Source organism: Arachis ipaensis, chromosome B09 (genome assembly GCF_000816755.2).
Source record: "Arachis ipaensis cultivar K30076 chromosome B09, Araip1.1, whole genome shotgun sequence".
In the NCBI taxonomy this organism is placed as follows: Eukaryota; Viridiplantae; Streptophyta; class Magnoliopsida; order Fabales; family Fabaceae; genus Arachis; species Arachis ipaensis.
In genome coordinates this window covers 22272460-22295445 of record NC_029793.2, presented here as the reverse complement: position 1 = coordinate 22295445, position 22986 = coordinate 22272460, and the positions used below count along the sequence as shown (strand labels likewise).

Below are 22986 nucleotides of genomic sequence, written 5' to 3'. Positions count from 1 at the left end.
GAAGCTTCCTACACTTTGATTCAACAAAGGTGTCCAACAACCACTTATAGGTATCTATCGTTTCATCCAATAATAAACCACATCCAAAAATACACTACAAGAAAATAGGCCTATGGCCACGCTTTTTTTTTGCCACGCTTTAAAAGCGTGGCTAAAAGTGGTCAATGGCCACGCTTTTGTGAGGGTGGCGATTGAATAGAGATTTGGCCACGTTTTTTCTTGCCACGCTTCAAAAACGTGGCGAAAAGGGTCAACGGCCACGCTTTTTGAAGGGTGGCAGTTGATTAGAGAAACGGCCACGTTTTTTTTCTGCCACGCTTCAAAAGCGTGGCCATAGAGAGAAACAGGGACGTTTTAAAAGCGTGGCGACAGAGTTTCATTACGGCCACACTTACAAAACGTGGCCATATCTTGGTCCTCTTTTGGCACGCTTTAAAAGCGTGGCCAAAAGGTTTTTTTAAAAAAAAAAAACCAGACCCGGCCCCAACCCGGTCCCCAACCCAATGAATGAAGAGATTTCAACCCGGTCCCCAACCCTAATCGAGCTACCCTTTTCGCGATCGAACTCACTCTTTCACCCTAGTCACTCTTTCACCCTGGCTACCCCTGGAGGAGCTCACATCCCTGCCGTCACCAGAACCACCCTCGCTGCGCCGTTAGCCTCCGCTCCCCCTCCGCCTCGTCTCCTCGTCGCCGTTACCAGCATCCTTACCGTCAGCGTCAGCGTCAGCGTCAGCGTCAGCGTCAGCGCCACCTCTTTCAACCGATTCCTTCCAAAAGCGAATACGACAAGGGACAATGTGGGAAGATGTCGGAGCTTGGAGGCAGCAACTGTTTTCCGTGTCTCTTGCTCGGTGTCAATGTCAGTCTTGCCCTTGTTGAAGGAATTGTTGCTTTCGTTGCGTTGTTTCAGGTTCTTCTCCTCTTTCTTTCATGTTTCAATTCGCGCCAGCATTGCTTTTCGGATATGAAATTGGTTCGTGCATTTGATAATTTTAGGAATTTTTTTAGTGTTGTGCACAATTTGGGGAGGTTTTGGTGGGGAACGGGTGATTGGCGTAATTTGAAAATTTGGGGAATTTGTGAGAAGATATTCAGATTTCAAAACTTGCATTTTGAATTTTGATATTTTAGCTGTTATATATTTTTACAATCCCTAAACTGTAGCCTACTTTTTTTTTCTTGCCCTAAGAAATTTTTTTGTATATATGAATTCGGTAGCTTCATTAGCTAATAAACAGATTAGCTAAAGTTCTCGAAACCTAATAAATATTGTATTGAAAGATATCAAAACCGGGTTAGTGTGATCTTAGCTTGTTGTTTGAAGATATATATGAATCTGTAAGGGTATGTCTTCTGATTTGAGTCTTTACAATGATGGTTGCCCGATGTCCAGTGTTATCAATTCACTTTATTTTAGATTTTTTATTTCCTCTGAATGTTGCCCTGGATGAACTTGTTTATTGTGCTGTTTTGGTGTTGAATTCTGGACTTGTGATTGCTGTTTATTGTATTTTTTTTCATTGTCCAAAATAGATGCTGTGAAAGTGTTACTGTTTCATTAATTTTTCTTGGTTTGTTGTTGCTGAGTGCTGCTCTGCTTGTTGCTTGGACCATATTATATGAACTGCAATGATTTCTGATTTCAGTTTTAGTTAAGTCATATGAATTCTGTTTGCTGCTTGCTTGAACCTGGGAAACATGCTATTTACTGCTGCTGTTTAATAAACAATAAACAATGTTGATGATTCTATTCTTTGCATATTAAATAAAAGATTTGAGTGGTATAAATTATTTTATACTACTACAAGATTTATTAAGGATTAAGATTTTATGTTATCTGTAGGGGAGGAAAAGGAAAAAGAAAAAAAAGAAAAAGAAAAAGATAAAAGGACAGTTTCTGACAGGTGATGTGTTTAAGTGGATTTGGTTTATCCACATCAAATGACATATAATATTACAACCTTCGACCTTGGATATGATATGCCAACAATGGCTGCTTCTCTCTCCTTTCTACTTCTTCCACTAGGTATCTATTCTATGTGCTGCTTCCTTAAATTTCCAATTGTTTTCTTCATTTCACAACTCAAACAATGTTACATTGTCATTGCTTCTTGTTTCTGTTTTGTTCACAACCTCAGATTGTTATTGCTTCCACTCTTGTATAGGTTTTAGTTTGAGGAGCACTACTAATTATTGTTTAACTCAATAATCTGTTGTGTCATGTTCTTAGATGAATGATAGTGGTGCCAAAAAGTTGTTTTTTCTAAGAGGAAAGTAATAAGTAATAACGAATTATTGTTGAGTTAATGAGTTCATGCATTGTATTTACAGGATAGTAAAGGTGAATTCATTGTGACTTTGTAATCCACTTCTGTTTCTGCAAAATTAAAATTTTCTCAACTATTATCACTGCCCCCAACTTCCATTCTTCAATTTCACTATTCATTTAGGATTTGATTTCTAGACATTGATGGTGAGGTAAAACAATTTCTCCCTGTCATCTAATAGAAATTCAAGAAAGTGCCAAATCATCACAACTATCCACCATGACTTCATACCTTTTTGAATTTCTATTGGCTGAAAGTTTCAAATTGCTTTTAAAGTGTTGGTGCATAGAAATTATTCTCATGGGTTTAACTGTCACAATTGTTTTCTAAAGTATGTAATTTTTTTTTGGGGTAGGTTCTACTTGTAAAAGTTTGGGCTGCAATCCTCAAGGCATTGCTGCTGACAGGCTTCGATGCTTGGTTCCGCAATACCAAAGATCGGCGGTAAAAGCAAAGGCCTCAGATACAACTGAATGTGCTGCTATGGTTAATAGCAGTTCACGCAGAGACTTTCTTGGATTGGCTTTGGGAGTCTCAAGCCTCTTTGTTGGTTCATTGGAAGGCAAAGGAGCTGGTTTGCCCCCAGAAGATAAGCCGAAACTATGTGATGAAGCTTGTGAGAAGGAGCTTGAAAATGTATGGTGAGAATACATTGTTCCCTTCTCTACCTAAAAAGTTATCCAGACGTGTGAGTGGTAAGTCCTTTGTTTTCAATTTGAAGTCCTACCCATTAAAGTTTTTTTCAGTGGTTGTGAAATTGAAATTTGTCCTCCTAACTGTTGGTTGCTTTGGAGCAGAGGATTAGCTGGTGCCAGGACATTGCTTGATCCTGTCTCTTGAGGTGTGCACTTAAACTTTTTTAGTTCTTTCTTTTGTTGTTCCTGCTGCGTAATAAAAGAAACATAGTTTTTTCTAAGTTATTAACTTATCATCTTCTGCTCTTCACGGTTCTGTTTGCGCCAATAATGCACATGTTCAAGGTATTCCTCTTGCTCATTCAAGCTCTTATTATATGTACTTTATTAAGACCATCTTGTACTAACTTATTGTTTTCATGAACAGTGCATGGTATGGAATATAGCAAAAACTAATTAACAATGAAATGCTTCACTTGCATAAAATTATTACAAATTTGAAGTTTGAAATTGAGGGTTTGCTGCTGCTTGTTTTTTAAATTTTTGTATATGAAGTTAGTGCTAAGAGAGTGTATGTACATGCTTGATCAACTTCATTTTGTAGGTGCTAGAGTATCTGGCTGTGGGCAAGATACTGACATTTGAACATATCAATGGTGGTCTCCCATGTCATGGAATGGAGAGGTGGGTAAATTTCAATTTTTTTTCTCCATTGGAATAGTTGTTAGAAATTTCTAGTAGTCATGTTTAGTTGTTGCCTCTTTTGTTTTGGTTCTTATGGTTAACACAAGCTTAAAAAGATGTTATTTTGGTGTTATAAAACCATGAAATATGCTACACCATATGTGTGTGTCTGTGTGAAATGTTGAATATCTATACTACTAATAATGGGTATTGGTCCCTTTGGTTATAATTCCTACTACTGTAGTTTTTGTAGCAAATATTGTCTGTGTGAAATTCACATAAAGATGCTGAGATGACATCTATTTTCACTTATGATAATTGGCCACTGATATAGGGGTGCGTTTGTTTCTGATTTTCAAAATAGTAATTTTACAACTTGATTTTTTTTATAAATTTGTAAGAAACTTGAAAACTGATTTTAATTAGAAGCTACCTGTTTAGCTTTTACCAAAATCCAAAAAAGAAGGAAAAAGCTCAAAAACTGTTTTTTATTTTTTTTTTTTACATTATGATTATTTTCTAAATTTATACAAATATGTGAAAAGTTTTGTCAAGAGAAAGTTAAAACAAGTACATCCATAGTGTCAAGTTTGTATTTGTCAAGATGTGTCAAATCTTTCGGTGCTTAATGGCTTTCGAAGGTTAAGCATAGGATGCTCTGATGAGAATGTCTGCGCCCGTGCGCTTGGATGCTCTGTTCTTTTGATTAAGTAACCTCCTCAATCAACTTGTTTAAGTAAATAATCCAACTATGATTTTGTAATGCTTCTAAGAATCAATGCCCTGCCATTTATATTTTAACAGAACAAGAAGCCTGAGAAACCAGCTGATACTTCACAATTTCGGAGTCAGTTGGATGCGTTGGGCCTGCGCATTGTTGACATAACAGCACATGGTAATTGTTTCTTCAGATCAGCCTTCTTAGTTAATTTTATCTGTGATTCTCATATATTAAAGAAAAAGTTATTATTAGTTTTCTAATTTTGAGCATCATATAATTTTATGAATTCCACAATGTTTGAAGGGTATCAAATTAAATGAATCATGGGACTGCGAGGCAGATTAGAGCATGAAAGGGAAATCTGAGGAAGCTGTTATTATTGAAGTTCCGTTTTGTATGTGGTACCACAATTTCTTTAATTTGTTTCAACTTTCAAGTGCAGCTTTTTATTCATTTGTCCACCCCCTATTCAATGCTCTACACTCTTCACCCTCCCATCCTCCATTTCTTAATCCTTCTTCATTGCTTCTCGGTGCGCTTCTTCTTTCCACCCTGACACACACCATTTTCTTCCCATTGTCCACTAGTTATATATGTAAGCCCAAATTGTCATATAAATTCACTCCATACTAATTAGTAATTTCCGGAGATTAATATTTAATAGTTTCTTACGCCATCAATATTAATATAATTAATTAAATTGAAATATTTAAATTATTATAAATTAGCAGCTGAAGGAAAATATTTAATAGTTTCTTACGCCATCAATATTAATCAATTATTATGATATGTGGAAAATATTTGGCACATGAATTTGACAATAACTTTTTTTCCCTCCTTTCCTTACAGGTACTTTCTCAACTTTTAAGGTGACTCCTGAAGATGTTCGAAAACTTAATCTCCTTCCAGAATCAGTGAACAAAACTCCATCTGGGGAAACATTTGTTAAATCAAATTTGCAGAAGGTCTGTTGCTTTTAGTTTGGTATTTTGAGCATAGTTTAGTTTCGTATTATTGTACTTTTAGATTTGCATTTACCAATTAGTGAGCATAGTTTAGTTTCTGTTGCTTTATTGTTCTTGATATTTTGCTGCAGGCTAGTATTGGAATGGATAACTTGAACGCTTAATGCACAAAGTGGAGCAGTTTTAGGTTGATTCTGATTTTTTACCAAGTATTTAGGCTGATGAGCATCTCTATTAGTGTAATTTGATATATTATGAGCAGTTCTAACTTGTATTGTTTCTGTATTTTTCTTCGGTTTTTAGTTTTGGAATTTGAACTCGAGATTTATTTTGTATTTGAATATTAGTTTTTTAATGTATAAAACAATTATAGTAAATTATATATGTCACTAATTATTGTTTGATATGTCTTGTAATAAAAATTGCATACTATATTTGTAGGTTTGGTAATAAAAAAGGATTGAAAATTTATATTGTGTAGCAATGAAGATCAAGCAAGGAAAAGAATTTTTTTTTAATTTAACAAGGCATTCGCCACGCTTTTAAAGCGTGGCAGTATATCTTACTATGGCCACGCTTTAAAAGCGTGGCCGTATCTCTTCCTATTGTCACGTTTTAAAAGCGTGGCCATACCTCTCCTTTTGCCACGCTTTAAAAGCGTGGCCAGATCTGTCCTATCGCCACGCTTTAAAAGCGTGGCCAAATCTGCCCTATCGCCACACTTTAAAGCGTGGCCATATCTCCCACCTACAGCCACGCTTTTAAAAGTGCCAATTTGTAAAAAAGCGTGGCAAAAGAAAAGCGTGGCGATAGACTGAAAAAAGCGTGGCGATAGAGCAACCGCCACCTTTCATAGGTCACCCTTTCAAAAGCGTGGCGGTAGCTCAAAAAACGTGGCGAAAAGCTATCGCCACGCTTTTTTCAGCTTTTCGCCACGCTTTAAAAGCGTGGCAATAGACCTATTTTCTTGTAGTGATAATAGTCTGCCCATGATGATTGCATCCAAAAAATATGACCAACGACTTGTGTTTATTTTTCTTGTACGTAGAATCAAAAGCAACAATATCTCCAAAGCATTGATAGTCGACAATTGATTGGCCATCTGCCCAAAATATATGCTCGAGCTTGTGATCACTAGTGAATGTATATTTTCCAAAGAACAAAAGATCGTTATTTGACTTGCCAATCGAATAGTTGATTGCGGCATTTGCATCTCCATTTTTAACTTTTGATCTATGATAACAGTCAATATGATTGTATAAATCTTTGCGTGTGAAGACATAATAACGATATCCACCCTTCTGGCATGCAATATATCCCATAATATGACATGCCTTGACACCAAATTGGTGAAAATTTTTCACTTGGACTTTATCCGTTATAGTAAGACGATGATTGGTTGGAACGAGATGTGTAAATTGGGGAGGAGTCAATTTATGATTGTGACATTCGACAAAACATGATACTTTTCATCTACCACAGTTGTAGTCAAGCTTAGCCTTAAGTCGCGTTTGGCACTTAGTTTACGTGATTGACCTTGCCTCCTTCGATCTGTTCTCCAAGTCAAGATACCTCATATTTCTGTGCCCCTCTTTATTGCACACAAGTTTTCTACAAATTATTTTACCTTCTTATCTCTAATGACATCATCCTTCCTCATTACAAAGCCATGTCAACAAGTATATGCATTATAAAGTTGGCAAGCTTCATCCTTTGTCCTAAACTCCAGGTTCCAAATGTCCTCCACCATTAAATCGGCTATTCTTTTAACATCACTATCATCTTCATTCTTGCTAGTAAAATCCAATGGATCATCATTATCATCATTGTCATTATTATTATCATGTGAATTCAGTTCATAATTGAAATCATCACCCAGCTCATTGTTAGAATCATTTTTAACATCATCCTCGTATGTAGACATTATTTTATACCTAGCACAATCAAACATGGTGAATCAAACATAAATGAATATATTTGGTTATTTCTGAAGACATAAATAAATCGTGCTTAGGAATAAACAAACTAAAATATGCATAAAGAGAACTTATGGCATCAACTACACGACAATGTTTCCAATTGTTAACCATAATTTGCAATAAGACATTAACTAACCTATCATAATTCATAACAGCTAAAATTTTCCGAAAACTAAAACACAAATCGGGTTAATAAATTAAATATGATCATAATTCGAAGATCCAACCCTATTTAAAGTAATCCAATTGTTTATTAGGCCAATTTAATGAGTTAATTTCAAAATCCCAAACCTATTCACAAAATAGCAATGACATATATGTCTTCAAATCCAAATTCTAGAACAGCATAAGTTGTCCCTAAACAGAAAAAAGGAAAAGACAGATACTTTCATGAAAATTAAACTCACCTCGAATCTTAAAAATACTAAATCAGATATAGTTTGATCACAAACAAAGCTTTAACTAGTGGGAGCTAAACAAAGTGACAACGTTCCCTTGTGGAGGCACACAACATTTTTTTATGGCCACACCATATTCGATTGTGGCGGTAACATGGCGATGGTAAAATATCTTGAACCAGATATAGTTTGATCACAAACAAAGATTCCGCTAGTGGGAGCTAAACAAAGTGACAATGTTCCCTTGTGGAGGCACAGAACCTTAGTTTACGGTCGCACCGCATTCGATGGCAGCGGTAACATCGCGACAATAACATAGTTTGAAGACAAGAGCATCTATGGAGGCTAGGCTTTTTCTTTGAGCTAGGGAAGCATCGTAGGTGAATGAAAGACAGAGATGAAGGCTTTTTTATTTTTAGGGGTGAAAAGTGAAATTTCAAATTACCCCCATTGAGAAATACAGGATGTATACACTACAATAAGGAAAACAACTAAGCATATACTACGGTATAAGACCAATGAAAAAACTTTGACTATTTTACTTGATGGGTGGCTAAGGTGGTAACACCTAATCAAGGGTAAACCCATACTATATTACCTTGGGTTTAGAAGAAATCACAACAAATATATAGTAACTAATTTTGATGGCATACAAATAGTATTTTTGTTTATTTTTCAAACACAGATAATAAGTTTAGGGTCATTCCTTATGGATGCTTTTTATGGTTTAGGAGGTTCATCAGTATTGAATGTTATTTATGATTTGAGAGAGGATGACAATAAAATTTTATGGTTTGTCATCCATAAGTATTGATATTTATTTTTCAAACACTTAGATAATAGGCATAGGTTCATTCTATTACTTATGAATGCCTTTTATGGTTTATGAGGTTTATAACTTCTGGATGCTTTTTGTGATTTGGGAAGGATGATAATAAAATTTTACATAACTAACATGTGATTTTTGTTAAAGATTATTATTATTTTCTTAAACTTTTTTATTTTGGTTAGTTTAGGTTTGTGGTTGGATTGTTGTTTCTCCTTATTGGATTTGGATAATTGATTTTTATGGTTTTGCTTTTTAGTTGGATTGATAAGCTATTGAATCTAGAAGAGATACATTATGCAAGTGTTATTGTGTGTGGTGATTTTATTATTATTGGAAAAATTTGTAACTTTGATTTTGATTAGTTCTCAAATTTTTGAACAATTAATCATTATTATTTTACATATATTTAGATAAAAAAAATAAGAATTTTGGATTATTATTAATTTGAAAGTGACATATATTATTTCCTTTATGTAATACAAATCTTAAAATGATTACTATTGCGAGGGTTATCTAAAATTGTGATTTGTGCCTAAACGTAAGGTACAAGCTCTTTTTTAGGGTTATGTCCAACGTCTTGTAAGATCCGGAAGCTAATAACCGTTTAAAATAAAATAAAATTAAATTAAATAAAATAAAATAATAATTTAATTATCCAAAATAGGTTCAAAAAATTTAGAAGTATTAATTAGAAAATTTAAAGGTGAGATTTGAATTCAATGAATTTTTTCGAGTGGAAAAATGTAATTTTCTGCGAAAAATTACGTAAAAATATGTACCAGTAAATTAGCCGGCAGTACCGGCTTAAGTGTATCCGGTAATGCGAGAGAGAAAATAAAACTGTAGAAAAACTTAAGAAAAAATTTAAAGTTGAAAACTGGGCGCTAATTCTAAAGGTTTTGGCCTAAAGTTTGGTCAAATGGACCAAAAATATTAAACAGTTAGACCGGGTCCAAGTTGGTCACAAGCCCAACATATAAATACCCAATTAAAGAACTCATTCAGCTCATAACACACCAAAGAAAGGGAGGAACCAGCTGAGCTTGAAGAAGAGAGAACCACCATTAACACTATTCACTTTCATCTTCTTAAGCTCATAACTTGAGCTACGGTGCTCCGATTTGCATGCCGTTTTCAACCACGCGTAGCTCTTGCCAAGTTTGTCCTTTCTAACTAAACAAAGTTGGTAAGAACTCTAATTCCATACTCTTTCCTCTATCCTAACAGTTTAAAAAATTTGGGTATAGTTATTGAGTAGATTTTATAATTTTGGTTATTTAGGTGCCATTTAATAGTGAGAAATTATTGGGTTTTGTCCCAGTCCATAGTGAGTGAGGTAAGTCACTTCAAAAACTCTTGTGGTTTGATGTTTTGGCAAGCTCTAATGTTAATTTGGTGTATTGTATGATATTAGAGTAATTACATGTTGATTTGGAGTTGACTTGGTGGATTTGGAGCATTTGGATTTGAACTTTGGTGGCTAAAGCTTTATGAAAACTTGTTTGAAAGTCAATTTTAGTGTTTTCTGCGTGTTAAAATCGGCTAAGGTATGGTTATGGTTTCCTTTAGCTAATATGTGATGTTTCATGAAACTTAGGCTAGTGGACCTTAGGATAGGATTGAATTGATGATGAATGTTGATGATTATTAATGTTGATGATGAGTTTTGATAAAAATGGATGTCAATGAGGATTGGTAATGATATATGATGAATGATGCTTATGATGAGTTGAATTGTGCAAAATTTGTTGAGATTGTATTCTTGGTTTGGAAATTATTAGTTTTATTGAATTATGAGTGGAAGAGATGGAAAATTAAGTGAAATAGGTGTGAAAATATTTGAAGTATATTTGAGGAGTAAATTGTAATGCGTAGTAGTGTTTTGATGATGATTTTGGGGTATTGTTGATTGGGTTTGAATTGAAGTTTGGAAAACTAGAGAAACATTGTAAGATTTGGTAAAACCTTGTTTTTAACCAATTTCAACAAGCCATAACTTGTGTTCTGAATCCTCTATTTTGATGAAATGATGTAAATAGAAGTTGGGTTCGAGAGCTTTAAGACTTTAGAAGAACGGATGGAAAATGTTTTAAAACGAAAAAGTTATGCACGTTTGAAGTTTGATACAAAAATCTAAATTCTGCAACTTTTAAAATTTTTCTAAGGTTTTCAAGTCATGCGTACGTGGACAGTGCACGAAACGCGGGGATTGGCTGCTACCAAGCACTCTCGTGTACGTGACACTGGCATGCATACGCGAGAATGGCATTCTTGTTGGCATGCGCACGCGACACGGAGGCTTATTCTGGTTGAGACTCTCGCGTGCGCGGGTAGGGTTATACGTACGCGACTTGGGCAATTTGACACCCATGCGTACGCAAGAGGAGGCATGCGTACGCATGATCCCTGTTTTACTAAAAATTTGTTTTTTTGACATTTTAATGGTTTCTCTAGCTTTCTAAACTTCTCAAAAATCTATTTAAGACTCTTAACTTGTGATTAGGCTTTGATACTAGTGAGGATGGGTTAGGTAACTTAATTTAGATATTTTCTGTTAATAAGTTTAGAAGACGATGACTTAGGCTTGGGAAGTTCTGTGGATAGAATGACTTGAGTGGATTGGCAGAATGTTGAGATGATAATATATTGAGAACTGATGATGAGTTTGGAACTTGGAAATAAATGATTGTGGTTGATGAGATTGATGAAATCAGTATTAATGGACTTGTGCTATATGAGCACTGATCACTGAGATTTATTATATACTATTTATATACTGAGATTGATAAGTCGCTATGCGCCTAGCAAGGATGGTGGTTAATCCCGCTTGTCGAGGTTGCGGTGTCATCATAAGGACGGTGGTTAATCCCGCTTACGTTGAGATGTGAGGTTTGAGACTGAGTATCCCACTCGCATCCTTTCGAGTCGCAAGAGTGGGCTGGACACTATATCCCTGGACAGTGGGCCGGGCACTATATCCTTGGGGTACCAATTATTCGCGACCGAAAGAAGACACCCCAAGAGGATGTGTCGGGTTGGCAGTTGAACCGACAAGTGATATCACAACCAATAGGGCAGACATTCATCATATGCATTCTTAAGTGTCTGTTTGCTTTGATTATTTGCATCTATTGCCTAAGTGTATAACATGCTTACTTGCTAATTGCATTATTTGATGTAAATGTATATTATTTGTGCTTTACTTGCATGCATTACTTGTGTTTTTTGCTAGGATTGAGGAGGTTCGGTAGGTGGTGGCGATGGGATCGCATGGAGGATAGGTTGGCGAAGGCTGTGGGACAGTGATGATTTGTTAGTTTAGAAATTCCTTAAGAATTAGATAACCTTTTTATGGTTTAAGTTTTGTTTTAAGTTGAATATTTATATTTTGGTTTATAGTTCTAGGATTGCCTTTGGCGTCCCGGAACCTTATATCTTATCTATTGGGCACTGTTACCATACTGAAAACCTCCGGTTCTCATATCATATGTTGTTGTTGATTTTCATATGCAGGTCGCAACCCACCTCGGTGAGTTTGTAGATGGTGACAGAGCGGAGGATCACTTTTATTTCTTGTATTTTGTTTATCTTACTTTAGTATTCTCTCACTTTTGTATATTGCACTTGTTGCCTTAGAGGCTTACTTTGAGAGACAGGATGTTGCTGTTTAACTTCGAAAACTCTGTTGTATTCTGTTTGAGCTAGCAGGCCTAAACTCCACAGGCTGTGACTAGTTCTCTTTTGTATATATATATATACACCTTGATTATCTTGTATCTATGATCCTTTTCTTACCTTTATGCATTTAGTTATCGTGTGTGAATGCTTCGCGCTTTTGTATCTCTGTTTTTTGTGTCTTTGAGCTTTATTCCTTCATTGGGCTTCTAGCATATTATATTCTTGACTATATACTATGATATTGAGCTTTAGAACTATCGTGGCACTTTGTGGTCTTTTGGTGGGCCGTGTTAGATACTTATTTAATTTTGTGTATTATCCGTGTTTTGGCCTCGAAGGTGATCGGTCCCCAGGGATAGCCGTGTTTATTCGTGCCGTCGGTTGGGGAATGCTTTGGAGAGAAAATGTAAAAATAAATTTAATTTAAAGGTTGGCCTCGTTAAAACCTCCTAATGTGGGTAGAAAAGAGTGTCCGATAAGGAAAATATGCGATAAAACAATAAACAAACTTAAACAATGAAGGAAAATAAAAGATAATCTAAACGACTTTGATTCTTGTCGCTTGGGAGGATGCTCCTACGTGTAGTAGCGCCGCATGTTGGTGGCATTCCAAGATCTCAAAAGCTCAATCTCGTCTAATCGTTATAGCTTATAAGCTCCTTTCCCAATTACCGTCTTGATCCGGTAGGGGGCCCTCCCAGTTGGACGTGAGCTTCCCTTCTCCAGGGGTAGGGGTGGATGTCGTTTTGTTGTAAGACAAGGTCTCCTGGTCTGAAGTTTCGTCGCATCATGCTACGATTGTACCTTAAGCTTATCCTTTGTTTTAGGGATAGCTCCCGTAGGTGTGCTATGCTCCTGGCCTCATCCGCGAGGTTCCACTCTACTTCTTCTTCATTTCCTCCCACGGTTCTCCATGGAATAGGATCCCCGACTTATACTGGGATGACGGCCTCTTATGTTAGCCGAAAGGGGGTTTCTCCGGTTGAGGATTGGGGGAGGTCCAGTACGACAAGAGGACGGATCTGAGTTCTTCAGCCCATAACCCCTTGGCCTCGTCTAGTTGCTTTTTGAGGCCCTTTACTATTATTTTATTGGCCACTTCTACTTGTCCGTTTGTTTGTGGATGCTCTACCGAACTGAACTATTGTGAGACGCCGAGACCTTCAAAGAATTCCTTGAATTGTTTGTCCGCAAATTGGGTCCCGTTGCCCGTGATCATGATCTCAAGAATTCTGAATCGGGTTATAACTTGTCTCCAGAAGAACTTCCGACACTGGGGGGCCGTGATAGTGGCTAAGGCCTCAGCTTTGATCTACTTGGTGTAGTAGTCGTAGCGACTATGAGGTACCAAAGCTACCCAGGAGCCGTGGGGAAGGGACGAGGTCGATTTTCTAGGTTTTGGAAGGCCGGTCTGCCATTATGACGCTGAGTTGATGAGGGGCGGCCTGGTGGAGATCGGCGTGGATTTGGCACTTGTCACAATTTTTGACTAGTTGGAGGGAGTATTTTATGATGGAGGGCCAAAAATACCCTGCTCGGATAACCTTTTGAGCCAAGATTTTTCCCCTCACATGATGGCCGTAACATCCTTCATAAATTTCGCAAAGTATGTTGTCCGTGTCACCGGGTTCTATGCATTTGAGAAGGGGTTGTGATAGTCTGCGCTTGTATAATTGCCTTGCTATTGTGGTGTACTTCACTGCTTCCCGCTTTTGATAGGGAGAATTGGGAAGAATTGGGAAGGTCCAAGAGTGCTAGCTTGTGATGGGGAGGTCGACCGAGGTCGCAACTGAGATGGATGGCATCATAATAACCTCCTGGATCAATGATCGGCTTCTTGGGACTGATTTGGTACTTGCCAGTTTTGAGAGAAAATCAGCCCTTGCGTTTCATTCCCTAGAAATGTGCTAGATGGTTACTGATGAGCGGATAATTTATACGCTTTTTGGCATTGTTTTTAGTATGTTTTTAGTAGAATCTAGTTACTTTTAGGGATGTTCGGAGCTTTCATTGAAAGCTTGGCTGGCTAGTGAGCCATGTCTAATTCCTGGACTGAAGCTTTAAACTAAGAATGCAAGATTCCTGGAATTCATATTAAAAATTTTTGGAATCCTTATTTTTTCTTTTTCATATAATTTTCGAAAAAAATCCAAAAAAATCAGAAAATCATAAAAATCAAAAATATTTTGTGTTTCTTGTTTGAGTCTTGAGTCATATTATAAGTTTGGTGTCAATTGCATACTCATCTTGCATTTTTCGAAAATTCTCATGCATTCATAGTGTTCTTCATGATCTTCAAGTTGTTGTTGGAGAGTTTCAACAAAGCTCTGCACATCTGTGAGGCTCCATGAGAGCCCACTGTCAAGCTATTGACATTAAAGAAGCGCTTGTTGGGAGGCAACCCAATGTTTATCTAATTCTTATTTTTATTGTTTGTCATGTTTTCTTAGGTTCATGATCATGAGGAGTCACAAAATAAATATAAAAATTGAAAACGGAATCAAAAACAGCAGAAGAAAAAATCACACCCTGGAGGAGCATCTGTCTGGCGTTCAAACGCCAGAACAGAGCATAGTTCTGGCGCTGAACGCCCAGAATGGGAGCATCCTGGCGCTGAACGCCCAGAACAAGCATGGTTCTGGCGTTCAACGCCAGAAATGGCAGCAAAGGGGCGTTGAACGCCCAAAATTGGCACCAACCTGGCGCTGAACGCCCAGAGTTGTGTGCAAGGGCGTTTTACATGCCTAAATTGGTGCAGGGATGTAAATGCCTTGACACCTCAGGATTTGTGGACCCCACAGGATCATCTCAGGATCTGTGGACCCCACAGGATCCCCACCTACCTCATCATCTCTCTTTCCATTCATGATCATCCCTTCTGTTTTCCATTTACCACTCACATCCATACACCCACTACCCTCAAATTCATCAACATCTCTCTCCCACCCAATCCCACCCATATGGCCGAATACACACTCCCATCCATGTCCTCCATATCTTCTTCTTATTCTTCTATTCTTTCTTCTTTTGCTCGAGGACGAGCAACATTCTAAGTTTGGTGTGGTAAAAGCATAGCTTTTTTGTTTTTTCCATAACCATTGATGGCACCTAAGGCCAGAGAAACCTCTAGAAGGAGGAAAGGGAAGACAAAAGCTTCCAGCTTCCGTCTATAGCTCAGTGGTAGAACAACCTGACTGAGATTTACAAGGTGACCATAGCTTGCTTCATACCAACAATCTCCGTGGGATTCGACCCTTACTCACGTAAGGTATTACTTGGACGACCCAGTGCACTTGCTGGTTAGTTGTATCGAAGTTGTGACAATTATGTATTGAGATCAGAGCACCAAGTTGCTCACGTTGCCGGGGATTGTTTGAGCCTGGACATCACAATTTCGTGCACCAGTTACTCTGTCAAACTCAGGTGCCAGTTCTTTCACCTTGGCTAGGAATTGTTGTAGCAAAAGGTCTCGTACTTAGTAACCTCCGTTTATTTGGGACCTGACCACCTAGGAGTCGCTGCAGACTTCTAACACCTTTGCACCAACTTCCTTGGCTAACGTCAATCCGGCTAGGAAGGCTTCATATTTGGCTTGATTGTTGGAGATCGGAAACTCGTATCGAATGGATTGTTCAATAGTGATTCCATTCTCGTTTTCCAGTATTATTCCTGCTCCTGAGCTAGTGTTTGATGAGCCGTCAACGTGGAGTTTTCAAGTTTCTGCGTGTTCATTTCCTGGGATCATTTTGACTATGAAGTTCGCCATGGCCTGAGTCTTAATTGTGTTTGTGGCCTCGATCCGATTCGGTATTGTGATGATTCGACAGACCAAACGAGCATTCGTCCTATGAGGTCCGGCTTCTGCAGTACCTGCCTCACCGCCTGGTCTGTCCAGACCGTTATGGGGTGGGCTTGGAAATATTGCCGGAAGCGTCAGGACGCCGTAAGCTGTGCGAAGGTAGGTTTCTCGTGTCTGGAGTAATGTCTTTCTACACTTTGGAAGACCTTACTTACGAAGTATACAGGACTTTGTATTTTTTGTTCGTCTTCTTGGACGAGCGCTGGGACTAGTGCTTCCTCCATTATGGATAAGTACAGGTGTTCTGACAACACTTTTTTGAAGTGTTGGAAGGCTTCTTCGCACTCGGGTTCCCATTTTAAGCTTATACCTTTTTTCATGAGCTTGAAGAAAGGAATGGCTTTCTAGGCCGAGGCCCCGAGGAAGCGCGAAAGGGCAGCCAATCGTCCAGTCAACCTTTGGACATCCTTAAGACTTACCGGTCTGCTCATCTCAAAAATGGCTTTGCATTTTTTCGGGTTTGTCTCCACCCCGCATTGAGTGATCATGAAACCTAAGAACTTCCTGGCTTCTATCCCGAAAGCGCACTTTGTTGAGTTAAGGCACAATTGGTGTTTCTTCAGAGTGTCCAGTATGAGTTCGAGGTCGTTGATGAACTCCTCACTGGTTTGGGTTTTGGCAAGCATGTCATTAATGTAAACCTCCAGCTTGGTTCCAGAGATGTCTCTAAAGATTTTGGTGATGAGCCTCTGGTAGGTGGCCCCGGCGTTCTTTAATCTGAAGGTCATGACCATGTAGCAGTACGTGTCATCGGGGATTACGAATGCGGCTTTCTCCTCGTTAGGTCAGTGCATGGGTATCTGATTGTACCCGGAGTAGGCGCCCATGAAGCTGAGGTACTAATGTCCTGAGGCGACATCTACTAGTCCATCGATGTTTGGTAGGAAAAATGCGTCTTTAGGGCAAGCTTTTTTCAAGTCCGTGTAATCAACGCACATTTACCACTTGCTGTTTGCTTTTTTGACTAGTACGACGTTGGCCAACCAGGTTGTGTATGGGAGCTCTCGGATGAAGCCTGCTTCAAGCAGGGCTTTGCCTTGTTTTTTGACTCCGAATGCTTTGTGGAGAACATTTTTCTTGTCCTCTGTGCCACCGTCTTAGCCTTTGGATCTACAGCCAAATGATGGATATTAGATCAGGGTCTATTCCTAGCATGTCGGTCGGGGTGAATGCGAATAAGTCCCAGTTCTGCTTTAGGAGTTTGATCAGGTCGCCTTCTAGGTCATAGGGTAGGTTTTATTAATGAATGTGAATTCATCCTTGGTTTTCCCTATTTGCAGTTTCTCCATGTCTCCTTGATGAGCGGATATTTTATACGCATTTTGGGGTTAATTTCATATAGTTTTGAGTATGTTCTAGTTAGTTTTTAGTCTATTTTCATTAGTTTTTAGGAAAAATTTATATTTCTGGACTTTACTATGAGTTGTGTATTTTTCTGTAATTTCAGGTATTTTTCTGGCTGAAATTGAAGGAGATGAGCAAAAATCTGATTCAGGCTGAAAAAGGACTGCTGATGCTGTTGGATTCTGACCTCCCTGCACTCAAAGTGGATTTTCTGAAGCTACAGAGAAAAAAAAATTTTCGAAAATTTGTTTTGGTTTTCTAAAAAAATTTTAAGTTTGGTGTTTTCCCTCCAAAAATTTCGAAAATAAGGAGCATTAGATCTAAAAATTTTAAATCTTGTGCTATCTTATTGTTTTTCTCTTTCCTCTTAAAAATAAAAAATATCTTTTCTCTCTATTTTAAAAACAATTTATCTCCCTTTCTCCATCATGGACCTAAGCGGAAATGAACAGTCCAGGAAGACTTCTGGGGTCATATTCTAACCCCTCTACTGCTTCATATGGGAGTAGTATCTGCATACCCTCCATTGGAGTCAGTAGCTTTGAGTTGAATCCTCAGCTCATTATCATGGTGCAGCAAAGTTGCCAGTATTCCGGTCTTCCACAGGAAGAACCTACAGAGTTTCTGGCATAGTTTCTACATATTGCTGACACAGTACATGATAAAGAAATAGATCAGGATGTCTACAGACTATTACTGTTTCCATTTGCTGTAAAAGATCAAGCTAAGAGGTGGTTGAATAACCAACCTAAGGCCAGCATAAAGACATGGAAACAGCTGACAGAAAAATTTCTGAATCAGTACTTTCCCCCAAAATGGATGACACAGCTAAGGCTGGACATCCAAGGCTTTAAACAAGGAGATAATGAATCTCTTTATGATGCCTGGGAAAGATACAGAGAGATGCTACGAAAATGCCCCTCTGAAATGTTTTCAGAGTGGGTTCAGTTAGACATCTTCTATTATGGGCTTGCAGAAGGAGCTCAGATGTCTCTTGATTACTCAGCTGGTGGATCTATCCACATGAGAAAGACAATTGAAGAGGCTCAAGAGCTCATTGATACAGTTGCCAGGAATCAGCATTTGTACCTAAGCAATGACTCTTCCATGAAAGAAGAGGTTAAGACAGCAACTGCTGAACTCAGTCCTGTAAAACAAGCTGCTGAATTCAATCAGCAATTGGACTTCCTAACAAAGCAATTAGCCGAATTCAAAGAAAGGTTACAAGAGACAAGGATGGCTAATATACATATGGATGAACAGTTTAAGCAAACAAAGAAGCAGCTGTCAAGGCAAATAGCAGAAGAATGCCAAGCAGTTCAACTAAGAAGTGGGAAAACATTAAATACCCCACCTCAAGGCAGCAAAAAGCCAAGAAATGAGCAAACCACCCAAGATTCACCTGAGGACCTAGTTTTAAACTGGGAAAAGTGTCACTTCATGGTGACTGAAGGAATTGTTCTTGGGCATAAAATCTCAAACAAGGGAATAGAGGTGGATCAGGCAAAAATAGAGGTAATTGAAAAATTACCACCACCTGCCAATGTTAAGGCAATTAGAAGCTTTCTGGGGCATGCAGGATTCTATAGGAGGTTTATAAAGGATTTTTCAAAAATTGCAAAACCTCTAAGCAATTTGCTAGCTGCTGATACACCATTTGTGTTTGACACAGAGTGCCTGCAGGCGTTTGAAACGCTGAAAGCTAAGCTGGTCACAGCACCAGTCATTTCTGCACCAGATTGGACATTACCATTTGAGCTAATGTGTGATGCCAGTGATCACGCCATTTTAAAGGAATAAAATCCTGGTCTAAGCGGCTAAACCAAGTTGTCCCTAACCATGTGCTTGTGGCGTGTAGGTGTCAAGTGAGAACTTGAGACTGAGCGGTTAAAGTCAAGGTCCAAAGCAAAAAGAAGAGTGTGCTTAAGAACCCTGGACACCTCTAATTGGGGGGCTTTAGCAAAGCTGAGCCACAATCTGAAAAGTTTCACCCAATTATGTGTCTGTGGCATTTATGTATCCGGTGGTAATATTGGAAAACAAAGTGCTTAGGGCCACGGCCAAGACTCATAAAATAGCTGTGTTCAAGAATCATCACACTGAAATAGGAGAATCAATAACACTATCAGAATTCTAAGTTCCTATAGATGCCAATCACTCTGAGCTTCAATGGATAAAGTGAGATGCCAAAACAGTTCAGAAGCAAAAAGCTACTAGTCCCGCTCATCTAATTAGAATCTGAACTTCACTCAAAAACTCTGAGATATTATTGCTTCTCAACTTATTAGTCTTCTATTTTAATTGTCTAGTTGCTTGAGGACAAGCAACAGTTTAAGTTTGCTGTTGTGATGAGCGGATATTTTATACGCTTTTTGGGGTTAATTTCATATAGTTTTGAGTATGTTCTAGTTAGTTTTTAGTCTATTTTCATTAGTTTTTAGGAAAAATTCATATTTCTGGACTTTACTATGAGTTGTATGTTTTTCTGTAATTTTAGGTATTTTTCTGGCTGAAATTGAAGGAGCTGAGCAAAAATCTGATTCAGGCTGAAAAAGGACTGCTGATGCTGTTGGATTCTGACCTCCCGGCACTCAAAGTGGATTTTCTGGAGCTACAGAACTCGAAATGGTATGCTTCCAATTGCGTTGGAAAGTAGACATCCAGGGCTTTCCAGCAATATATAATAGTCTATACTTTGCACAAGGATAGATGACATAAACTGGCGTTCAACGCCAGTTCTCTGCCCAATTCTGGCGTCGTTGTGAAAAGTGTGATTCACAATTTGTGCACCACTCCTTCCAGTCCTGGTCAGGGTTGTCCGTCTTGGCATGCATCGAGGTCAGCAAGAAAGATGCCTACCGCATCTTAGGACCTTATGCGGAGGGCCAAGCTGGTGTTGTCGCATTCTACCACGATATTTTGGTCCCCTTGTATTGTTCTGATGGTGCTGTTGTTGGCCTGGAAGTTCATGATTAGGAACTTGGTGAAGATGACGGCAGATAGATCGTTGATCTTCTTTCTTCCAAGGATGATCTTGTAGGCAGTGGAATCTTTGAAGACCATGAATCGGAGGGTATGATTTTCCTCTGGCTTCTGACTCCGATGGTTAGCGGTAACACTATGGAACCGTCCGATTTGAGGAAATTGTCCCCGATTTCGGTTACCCCGTTGCGGTAGCCTTGTAGGTTTTCATTTCGGAGACCTAACTTATTGAAAGCTCCTCTGAAGAGGATGTTGGAATCAGCTCCGGTGTTGACCAATATTCTTTTCACTAGTCTGGCCCCGACCCTTGCCGAGATAACGAAGGGGGCGTCTTCCATCGAGGTGCCGTGTTGGCAGTCCTCGAGGGAGAACGTGATTGCTGCCGAAAAGGAAGAGTTTGGTGCTTGATTCTTTATGGCTAGGACTTCATGATTTTTTTTTTAGTGCTGATTTTGACTTTTTTGACACGTCTTTTTCTGTGATTACATTTACTATTATGGTGGGGTCAGTCTCTGGAATTTCTCGGGTTGGCTGTCGTATTGTCCTGGGGTTGTGTCCTTCACGTTCTGGTGATCTTTCTCTATCAGCTTTCTCGGGATCCCGGATGATTTTGGCGAACTCGGAGAGTTTGTCGTCTCAGATGGCTTGTTTGAGAGCGTCCTTTAGATCGAAGCAATCTTGGGTCTTATGTCCGTATCTTCGGTGGTAGTCACAGTATAGCCTCTTGTTTCCGCATGTCCGTTCCTTCAGTTGTCACGCCTTCGAGAGGATGCCTCGTTCTGCTATATGGTGATAGATTTTCCTAATTGAGGCTGGCAGAGGTATGTAGTTTGTGAATTTTTCCACCCTAGGTGGCCAGTTCGGGGCAGTGGATTTGAAGTGTTCTTTTGGGGTATCTTTTGGTGGTGGGTTCTAGAGGTACCGTGTTGCCATGCTGCCATTTATTGGCGACCATGACTTGGCTGACCACTTCGTCGTTTATGTATTCTCTTACGACATTTTGAATTTTGTACATGGTCCAAACTGTCTTGGTGGTGAGGTGCTTGCTGAAGTCTTCGTTTATGAGGCCATTGGTAAGATAAAGACTGGCTACTGAGTCTGTGAGTCCATCGACCGTTAGGCACTCATCGTTGAACCTGTCGAGGTATTTCCTCGTGGATTCGTCTTGTCTTTGAGTGATTTCGAGTAGACTGATTGGATGTTTTGCTTTGGTGATCCTAGTGGTGAACTGTGCCAGAAACTTCCTGGACATATCGTCGAAACTGGCTATGGAGCTGTTGGGGAGGGTGTTAAACCATTTGATTGCGGGGCCGGCTAGGATCACCGGAAAGGCCCTACATCGAGCTGCAACGGCGGCTCCCTCTAAGTTCATCTTAGCTTTAAAGGCCATGCGTATTTCTTATCAGTGGGCTTGTCGAAGCCCTTTGGGAGTTTGGATTTCAGGATTTTTTCCGTGAATGGGGTGGCTCCCATTATCACATGCTCGCTTCGTGTTTGCTTAGCATCCTCACGGTGTGTTCGTCTTTGTTGTGTCGGCATTTCGGATCCCTGCAAACGCTGCGGTTGCATCGCTTTCTGTGTCATTGTTTGGGTGATTTGTCGTTCCTGGTCTCACGATGCGATCGAATCTTGGAGGTTGCTTGACTTGTGTGTTCCAGGTGGTATCACTCTTTGGACGTGACTCGGCCTTCGAGATTTTGTACTCTGAGACAAAGCTCTTGGCTAATCTGGATGGCTTTCTCTCCTAGATCGTTGAGTGCTCGAGCTTTATCAGGCTGTCAATCGTCCTCCTTTGGTTGTCACTGGTCAGGGGTTGGATGCTGGTGGACGGTGTTGGTTATCCTTCCGTGAGTGGGTGGAATACTATCTCGAAGTTCGGGTGTTAGGCTTTGAGGGTTTGAGTCGTGGTGGTGGCTGGAGGATTACTCCTCGAGATTTTTCGTCATGCCTCCACGATTTGGCAGGTCCGCACAGACGGCGCCAAATGTACTAAATGTCTCTGGTACGGGTAATAGAATGGATCGGGGACTTACAAATCGAGGTGATTGCCAGGTTGTCTGACAGGAGCAGTATGGGTAGTACTTGCAAAGACACTCTGACGCCCAAGTCAGAATGGATCTAAGAAGTATAGGTGAGTGGAATGAGTAGCGTATCTGAGGAGCCTCTGGCTCCCCTTTGTATAACTTGAGGTAGTTATCTTATCTTATCTTATCGATTAAGATAAGAGGAATATTTGATTTTGGGATTTAGCTGTGGTGGTAAAAGTATAAAGTAGTCTTTAAAGAATACTTTAAAATGATTCCAAATGTGTGGTTATAGTGCAATCGTACAAGTTAGTTTATGAAATTATATTCTCACCCAAAATTTATAATAATTACAAAGAGGTCTGAATTATTAATGAAAGATGTTTTATTTGGATTCAATTAGGGAAGGGTTAGGTTTCTGAGCTTTTTGCAACTTGAGCCTTTAATGGACATCCGTATAAAGAACTAACATTTTTAGCTCTATATATAAAACTAATATTGGACACTAGTAAAAAAAATTGTTACATTAATAGTTTATGAATCAAAATTCACAAAACA

At 39.0% G+C, this 22986-nt stretch overlaps 2 protein-coding genes across 2 annotated transcripts; one reads left to right on the top strand and one right to left on the bottom strand.

Annotated features, from left to right (window-relative positions):
• On the top strand, window positions 737-4690 carry LOC107615213. The gene is made up of 7 exons (XM_016317312.2): window positions 737-913; window positions 1847-2029; window positions 2686-2971; window positions 3077-3161; window positions 3570-3653; window positions 4454-4544; window positions 4674-4690. Exons 2-7 carry the CDS (start codon window positions 1945-1947, stop codon window positions 4688-4690), a joined length of 648 nt encoding a protein of 215 aa, XP_016172798.1. The 5' UTR covers window positions 737-913; window positions 1847-1944.
• Window positions 6295-6657, bottom strand: LOC107615214 (protein FAR1-RELATED SEQUENCE 4-like). Its single transcript, XM_016317313.1, has one exon. The coding sequence runs from the start codon at window positions 6655-6657 to the stop codon at window positions 6295-6297; it is 363 nt and encodes a 120-aa protein (XP_016172799.1).

What these genes read in the sequence shown, in the direction of transcription:
- LOC107615214 (XM_016317313.1), bottom strand. Translation starts at nt 6,657, where the DNA reads ATGGGATATATTGCATGCCAGAAGGGTGGATATCGTTATTATGTCTTC.
- LOC107615213 (XM_016317312.2), top strand. Translation starts at nt 1,945, where the DNA reads ATGACATATAATATTACAACCTTCGACCTTGGATATGATATGCCAACA. An exon ending in CTTTCTACTTCTTCCACTAG is followed by an intron (nt 2,030 to 2,685) that starts GTATCTATTCTA and finishes TTTTTGGGGTAG; the next exon opens with GTTCTACTTGTAAAAGTTTG. An exon ending in CCAGGACATTGCTTGATCCT is followed by an intron (nt 3,162 to 3,569) that starts GTCTCTTGAGGT and finishes TTCATTTTGTAG; the next exon opens with GTGCTAGAGTATCTGGCTGT.